This window comes from Triticum dicoccoides, chromosome 7A (genome assembly GCF_002162155.2).
Source record: "Triticum dicoccoides isolate Atlit2015 ecotype Zavitan chromosome 7A, WEW_v2.0, whole genome shotgun sequence".
NCBI lineage: Eukaryota > Viridiplantae > Streptophyta > Magnoliopsida > Poales > Poaceae > Triticum > Triticum dicoccoides.
In genome coordinates this window covers 532985062-532993266 of record NC_041392.1, presented here as the reverse complement: position 1 = coordinate 532993266, position 8205 = coordinate 532985062, and the positions used below count along the sequence as shown (strand labels likewise).

Genomic DNA, 8205 nt, shown 5'->3' with positions numbered 1-8205 from the left:
CCGGGCGGCGCGATCCCGTCGGGCTCCGTGGGGCGATTCTGCGGCCGGGGGCTCGGATTCAGGGGGGTGGGTGGGTGGGGGGGGGGAGTTTCCTGGGTGATGAAGGTTTCCGCGTCCTTGTTGTTTGGATCCGTGTATCGCACGACTCCCCTGGTCGTGTCCGACTAGTGCTCCCGCTTCCGTCGAGGGCCAATATAGAGGCGGAGGCCGTGGGCTCTGGGTTCATCCGAGGCAGGTCGTGCTCCGCTCGGTTTCGTGCGAAAAGCTTCGATTTTTGGGCGGTTCGGCTTGAATTTTGCCAACCCTTTTTCGTGCCTCGAGGTGCCGATCTGTGCGATTTGGCGTCTCCTGTTCCTTGAGATTTTGTCCCGAAGGCGGCTTGTCCGGGGGTGAGGGTTACTTAGTTGCATTATCTTAGACTAGAGGTGCTGCCGTTTTTGTGCGATAAATGGCGACCTCTAATAAGCCAATATCGCTGGCTGGGCCGTTGGATGCTGATGTCCAGAGGACGGCTGAATTGAACAAGGTTAGTAGCTACTCATTCGGTTACTTTACTGATTGTTTCCATTGAAGAAGATGTTTTGTTACTCACTGTTTTGTCTGTTACAATAAATTGCAGTTCTTGGTTGAAGCGGGCTTATATGAAAGTGCCGATGAGTCTGCTAGGCGGGAGGAGGTGCTGGGGGAGCTTGACAAGGTGATTACTCTCTCGCAACGCGGTTTCTTGCCTGCTTTTGTACGATATAAAAGAGACATGCAGTTTTCTGTGAATCTTTGACTCTTTTGTTCTAATCATTGCTTACTGATTGAAACAATGCTTGATAGATTGTTTATTGCTAAACAAGACCCTTGTTTGAATTTGCAGATTGTAAAAGATTGGGTGAAACAGTTAACTAGTCAGAGAGGATATACTGATCAAATGATTGAAGAGGCAAATGCCGTGCTTTTCACCTTTGGGTCATACCGTCTAGGGGTAAGTGTATGCGTTGCTTCCACGAAATTCCGTCCTCTACCGTGCATATTACAGCTTAAAAGTTTCTAACCTATCAGGCCAGTAAAAGCGGCACTGTTTGTTGGGCTCCCTTTGTTTCCATTTGATGATTAGTTGAATGATTGCTTGCATCAGTAGGGATGGGGTTTCGGTTTAAACTGGCATTTTGGGTTTGTTATATAGCATTTTTTAATATTTTGGTTTCTGATAAACTATGACTGAACAAGCCATGGAAACTATTAAGTCCAACACTTGAAACTGATTTTATTTTGGTATAAACTAAAATAACATATGTGCTGCATCTGTTTGAACAACAGAACACAATACTATGGAAGTGGGCACCAAATCGAACAAAGAATCCGAGATCCAGATATCTCACCAATTTGCTTGATGTTGGCAAAATGGGGTAGGTGATGCCAGACACCAGGATATAGAGCTGGCAGCTAGGGTTTGGCATTGGGGTCCAGTTGGAGATGGTGGGCTCTGAGCAGTGGAGCTGCTGCTGTGTGCTTTTCTTGATGGAGCACTGATGATGGTTTTTGCCTTGAAGGGCTGGTGGCCTGCTCTGTTTTACTGATGCGCTAATTAACAGCATGTTTGTGCTCATGTTAATTAATTTTGGTTTATATATTCAGTTAAACTACAGAAGTGACCAAATTCAATTTGTTTGTCCGCAGTTTGCTACTGAAATTCCAGGCGAGTACCAAATTAACTGGAAAGTCCAGTGTATTCGGTTTGGTGTTTAGTTTTCATTTTTATGTCCACCCCATGCCCTAGTCAATTGGACCTCACTGTTTTGTAACACTTGAATTTCCTTTTTCTTTTTTAGCGGCATGCTCATTTATGATCAACACCATAGCACAAAATGAGCTTATGGGGAGCTCGGACCATTGTTAAAATAGGCATCGGCGGCAGTAATAGGTTGTAAAATCTTTGTTGTAGGCCGATGGATGCACTGGAGATGGATGAATGTGTGTTCCTAGGGAATCTAAATTGCTTGTTCTGCTTCTGGCATTTGCTTACTGCCTTCTTTTGTGTGCCGTGACTGAAACTAACATTGATGGCTATTCTTGTTCATATTCCTTCCATTTGTAATCAAATATGTCTGGCGCTAATATTTACCAATATTATTTTAGTTGCCCTATATGGGAGGTTTCCAGTTAATTGTGAACTTAGGCATGTTTTACGGTGTCCATAAGGTGAGCGTTGCTTATGCGGTAAGGTGCCCTGGCAGCGCCCAGGCGTTAAGGCGCGGGTTGATCGCCTTAAGACGCCTTACTACATTGGAAACCTTGAACATAGCCTAACCAAATAGTATTAAGAGTTCTTTTAAAGAGACATAGGAACGCAGGAAAGCCAAGCACCCTTACGGTTGCTAGTTACATGGTCAGTTTATTCCTCGTTCTGGCTTGTGGGAGTACATGTCACTTTTTTAGCGTGGTAGCATGGTGCTTTTGGTGTCCATTCAGCTACAAGTTATTTGGTTTGCTTTGCACTTGGTTCAAGCCTGTATTACTAAGAAAAAAAACACATGCTCATGTTTGCCCCTGTTGCTAATTTGTTCATTCTTTTACCTTGCATTGCCTTAATTTTTCTTATGAACGTTCCTTGTCATCTTTTCACATATTCCCCAACTGATTTGAGCTCTGACATCTGCAACTTAGAGATAATTATGTACACTTGTTCACTGGTTCTCCACATTTTTGTTTAGTTACAGCATATTTTATGTTACTGGATGTGCATGCATCTCATTTTGTGGTGCTTGCTTATTACAAATTCTTTGTGCAGGTTGTTCATGTTCCATTGAATAATCTAATTTTCTTGTTTGTATTATATATGCTATTCAACCCTTTTTTGCAACCTACTGTTATATCGCATGTTAATGTTTTTTCTCTTCTCATAAAATTATCCACCTGTGCATAATTTGACACTTATGTTTTAATAGGTCCATGGACCTGGGGCTGACATCGATACTCTATGTGTTGGACCTTCATATGTGAATCGCGAGGTAATATTTTCTTGTTGTGTGCTTCCTTTGTAGTTTTTGTGTTAGCTATAGCATTTGTTGTTCTCTAACAATAGTAGTTTTTCACAGGAGGACTTCTTTATTGTACTGCATGACATATTAGCACAAACGGAGGAAGTGTCTCAATTGCAACCTGTACCTGATGCACATGTACCTGTGATGAAATTTAAGTTCCATGGGATATCCATCGATCTTCTTTATGCCAGCGTTTCTCTCTTAGTAGTACCATCTGTAAGTTTGTACTTTCTATAAATATATTCATGCATTTGTTTGTTTCTCGATTCATACCAAGTTAAGTAAGGATGGATATGAACTAGTACTGTTCCTCCCAATATCTGCCTTTCTTATGATCCTGATGTCTGTTCCTCCTAAATCTGCCTTATGACCCTGATGGATTAATTCTTCTGTGGTATTCCGTAGTAATCACAAAGACCCTGTTGTCAGCTTGATGTGCTAGTATTGTAGGTGTGTGATGTAGGTTTGTTCTGCTATCCATAGTGTGATCTACTTCTACTTCTGTGCTGATTTTGTAGTGTTTTCTAACATCTGTGTTAGTGTCAGAGCAGTTATATCAAAGGCCTCTATTTTGTAGTGAAACTGTGAAAAATAGTTCTCTTAGCAAGCATATTGAAGTTGCAGTGTTCGTATTATTTTGGATGTGAATGTAACTTCTTTGATGTTGAACTTCTTGTGGTGAATAACATTTGAACTTCCATCATCATTGTCCACTAGTCTCCTGTCCGCTGACCTCACGGTAAAGCCCAGTTGTCGTCGTTTTCAGAACTCCTTCTGTTTAGCTCTAGGGAGTTGTATAGAATGAACCGTCCAATTCCTTATTCTTATGCATATTGCAAAATTGTATCTTTGAAAGATACTTCTTTTGCTACTTGGGACAGTTCTTCACTAACAGTCCTGCGGTGATTAGAGGACAATTCACAGCCATCATTGCAACTCGTCCTCTGCTGTTGATATTATCAGCTGTTTAATTCCATTCACGCTTGTGTTCTTTAAACTGTGGAAGGGAAATACTCTTAGAAGTCCACTTCCTGCTTCTTGCCTATATTGATCTTGAATATTTCAAGAGATGCATCTTTGTCTTGACATGTTGCTGCAGGATTTGGATATCTCTCAGGAAGCAGTGCTTTATGACATTGATGAGGCAACTGTTCGTAGTCTTACTGGCTGCAGAGTGGCTGACCAAATTCTTAGGCTTGTTCCGAATATTGAGGTTGACTGGAGGAACTATTATCTACTTTTATTCTACTCGAACATTTTTTTTCATCTTTGTTTTCTAGGATGGCAATGTTAACAATATACATACTTCTATTGTAGAGCTTTCGAACAACACTAAGGTGTTTAAAGCACTGGGCAAGAAGAAGAGGTGTTTACTCTAATGTAAGTGTGGTTTTACTATTATGTTGGTAACTTTCTATGAATTGCTAGGATTAATCTAATATCTGGCTTGATAGGTCACTGGTTTTCTTGGAGGTGTGAATTGGGCTTTACTGGTTGCACGAGTCTGCCAGCTCTATCCTAATGCTGTGCCAAGTATGCTGGTCTCGAGATTCTTCAGGGTTTTTACCCAGTGGCGCTGGCCAACTCCAGTGATGCTTTGTGCCATTGAGGAGGAGGAACTTGGCTTTCCTGTGTGGGATCCACGCAAAAATCCTCGTGACAGAACTCATCATATGCCAATTATCACTCCAGCATATCCATGCATGAACTCCAGCTATAATGTTTCGACGAGCACGCTGAGGGTTATGATAGAACAATTCCAGTTTGGCAATAAAATATGCCAGGTATTTTCTTTGGCACAATAATTACTATTCACCAACTGCTTATTTTGACTGTTCTATATATACTCTTTAATGCAGGAAATTGAGATGAATAAGGCTAGTTGGTCTGCCCTTTTTGAGCCTTTTAATTTTTTTGAGGCGTATAAAAATTATCTGCAAGTTGACATCATCGCTGAGGATGATGCAGATCTCAGACTCTGGAAGGGATGGGTCGAGTCTCGATTGAGGCAACTGACTTTAAAGGTAATAGTATGTTGTTTATGCTCAGATTATTGTGCACAGCTTGTAATAAGTTCACTTCCTTTTGAGGCTATATATACTGCATCAGGGGAGTTGTTACGGGGATTCCTGGTTGTGAGATTGGGAGTCATTGCATTGTTTTGATTCTTGGGTTATGTAAAGTTAAGCCTGTCTGAACTGCAGAACAATTATAATGGAGGGTTAGAGTGGAAATTAATAATTGAGTTGGGAACTTGTAGGGTGACAATTCGCATGCCTGTTTTAAACAGCAAGCAGCCCGTGTTTTAATTTCAGCTGCGTTCTTATACTATTTATTAGCCTACCCTAACTTGTTTAGTACTAAAGGCTTTGTTGTTGTTGTGGTGGTTGCGTCCTTACTATTTATGTCTGATGATTGACTCTTTAGCCTTTGGTTTTTGGTTGACACTTGCAGATTGAACGGGACACCTATGGGAAATTGCAATGCCATCCATACCCATATGAGTATGCAGATCCTTCTAGACAGTGTGCTCATTGTGCTTTCTTCATGGGCTTATCAAGGAAAGAAGGTGTGAAAATACAAGAAGGTCAGCAGTTTGATATTCGTGGAACAGTTGATGAGTTCAGGCATGAGATCAACATGTATATGTTCTGGAAACCTGGGATGGAGTTGGCTGTTTCTCATGTTCGGAGGAAAGAGATTCCAGCTTATGTGTTTCCAGAAGGATACAAGAGACCTCGTCCCCAAAGGCATGTGAACCATCAACACCAGTCTGATAAAAATAACACTGCAAATGGCGCATTGACTGGATCTCCAGACAGCCAGCTGAAGAGAAAGCATGATACTACTGGGATTGATGATACCGAACCTTGCCGATCTGTTAAGAGGGCTTCAATCAGCCCAGTTCACCCAAAAACTTTATCACCTCGGTCGGGCAACATTAGTGATGAGCCCAGAAGTGACAGCCAACAGAAAGTTACTTCTAATGCAAGCGGTGGGAGTCAGGATTCACCTGGCAGTGGCAATCGAGATAAAACAAAGTGTTCAAGTTCATCACATGCATCTGAGAAAAGCTTGGATTCAGTCGCATCAGGCTCCAAGTGTGTGAAAATGGAAGCGGTTTGTTCTGATGACGTAACTAGCAAGCATGTCGATTGTATTTCACCTGTCAAGGACAGCACTGCTCCAACCGTAGCAGTGAGTACAACTTTAAAGCGTGTTGCCGAGAAGGTCGTTTTGGAGCTTGTTGGAAGTGAAAGCATTGGCGGCAATAATGCAGAGTTACTGCAGATTGCAGAAAAGGACATGGGAAATGTCCTTGTTGAAAATCTACACTTTGGTGGGAATGGAGTTCCTCAGAGCGGCCTCCCTGAAGAATTAGAGGTCTCGCGTTCTTTCCTTCTTGAAATGATTTGCGTTTGTTTCCAGATATGATCTGAACTTCTTTATTTTGCTCATTTGGTTTATAAAGCTGAACAATGGGATTGAAGTGGGTTCTAAAGCTTATGCAGGTGTGAAGTCAGATGGATCCCAGAAGTCGTCATTGAGGCATGATCTTGAACTCAATCCTTATACATTGAGTATCTATGTTGCTCCGTTTTCTTTATACTCTGCTGTTTGGTATTTGTTTGCTACTTTGCGCAGAGTTAGTTTGACATCAACAGCATGAGGTTCCAGAGCCGGCTGGAATGGAGGGTCTGGTGTCCCTTTGGTAAGTTGTTCAACTCACAAACTTTCCTTTTCGACACAGATCTGCAAACACTGGGGACTTGGAAGGAAGATGGTGGTAAAATCATGTCTGGCAATGGCATGGCAAAAACAACAAACAAGTGAAGTTTCTTTCATGGAAGGTCGCAAGATCTTTGCCAACTCTAGTCTAGATCTGTGGCAAGTTCGTTTATGGAACCAGCTCGCTCCGCAGCTTAATTTGTCGATTCTCTGGAGTTGCGGTGTAGCTTGCCCTAATGTATGGATCGAGCTCCAGCAGTCTCCTTGGGTGGACTTGTTTACGTCCCAGGGATTCCGCTGTAGGTCTAGATTAGAGAGAGATGTGCTACTAATCCTTGTTTGTCAAGACCCCTTTGTACCTTCCCAACCTTTGTAATATAAGATCTGCAAGATGGTTCCTTGTACTTTGGCATAGCTCGCTTTTTTATCTTTTGTTTCATGTTCAGTCGGCGGGTTGCATGTGAGTTAGGGTAATTATGTTATCTGTCAAGATAACACCTTTTAAAACTATTGTATTCCCTCTGTTCCTAAATATAAGTCCTTTATATATTCCGATATGGACTACATATGGATCAACATGAGTGAATTCACATCACACTCTAAACTAATATATATATATATATATATATATATATATATATAGACACACACATCCGCATGTAGTCTTTATTGAAATCTCTAAAAAGGACTTATATTTAGGAATGGAGGAAGTACATGCTGTTTCTCTCCTACATGGTTTCTCTTCTACAGTCAGAAAACTTAATACTCCCTCAGTTTTTTTATAAAAGGCTACTATCCCATTTTTCAGATACCAAGTAAACAAAGCCATCAAATAAATAACCTTTTGTGGTCTGGACTGGGCTAATTGAACATGTTGCAATGGTGCCTCTTTCTTTGCTGCATGCAACAAATAAATAGCATGACTAATTGTGTGGAAAACCTCTTGTGTTCTGGGCTAATTAAACATGTAACGTTTGCGTTATTAAGCACCATCGAGGCAAAATCAAATCAATTCTTCTGAAGATGGGACAGTGACCTTGAATAATGCGTCATCTTTGGAGCCCTTGCCTGCTGGTGGGGCCATACTAAATTGGGGAGGTAGAGAACCAATGGGATTGATATCAGCTGTTCTACTCACTGCATGTTGATTAAAGGTGGAAAAAGTGGAAAAATCGGCTTCCAAATGATCTTCGCGTTTTTCTAACCCCTGATTATTGCGTGGGTTTGAAATTAGCCGGTAATCTAAATCTCCCAATCCCAAACCAGGTTTCCCACGTGTTTCTCCTTGGGGAAATTTGAGTCTTCACATGCCCCATATATCCCTACCCGCCACAAATTGGCAAGATGGATTTCACTGTAGGTCTAGATTAGAGAGAGACTAGAGGTAACACGCGCTTTGCGGCACTGTCCTTTGGTTTTGGAAGTAAATTCCACTTTATCCCAA

The 8205-nt window shown here is 41.6% G+C and overlaps 1 protein-coding gene across 6 annotated transcripts; it reads left to right on the top strand.

The window, feature by feature from the left end:
• The first annotated feature begins 68 nt into the window (after nucleotides 1-68).
• Nucleotides 69-7193, top strand: LOC119332163 (nuclear poly(A) polymerase 4-like). Of its 6 annotated transcripts, none has more exons than XM_037605336.1 (12): nucleotides 69-526; nucleotides 620-697; nucleotides 866-973; nucleotides 2937-2999; nucleotides 3087-3248; nucleotides 4132-4245; nucleotides 4350-4412; nucleotides 4487-4816; nucleotides 4892-5056; nucleotides 5487-6416; nucleotides 6545-6581; nucleotides 6784-7193. In XM_037605336.1, the coding sequence occupies exons 1-11, from the start codon at nucleotides 449-451 to the stop codon at nucleotides 6548-6550; spliced, it is 2097 nt and encodes a 698-aa protein (XP_037461233.1). In that variant the 5' UTR covers nucleotides 69-448; the 3' UTR covers nucleotides 6551-6581; nucleotides 6784-7193. The 6 variants fall into 6 exon arrangements, with proteins under 6 accessions (XP_037461233.1, XP_037461232.1, XP_037461231.1 ...); XM_037605335.1 differs by having other exon boundaries at nucleotides 6678-7193; XM_037605334.1 differs by having other exon boundaries at nucleotides 6536-6581.
• Nucleotides 7194-8205: the final 1012 nt, after the last annotated feature.

Excerpts from the sequence above, each read along its gene's own strand:
- LOC119332163 (XM_037605331.1), top strand. The coding sequence starts at position 449 with ATGGCGACCTCTAATAAGCCAATATCGCTGGCTGGGCCGTTGGATGCT. Across the intron at positions 4,413-4,486 it reads GAAGAGGTGTTTACTCTAAT|GTCACTGGTTTTCTTGGAGG; the intron begins GTAAGTGTGGTT and ends CTGGCTTGATAG. Across the intron at positions 6,417-6,504 it reads GCCTCCCTGAAGAATTAGAG|CTGAACAATGGGATTGAAGT; the intron begins GTCTCGCGTTCT and ends TGGTTTATAAAG.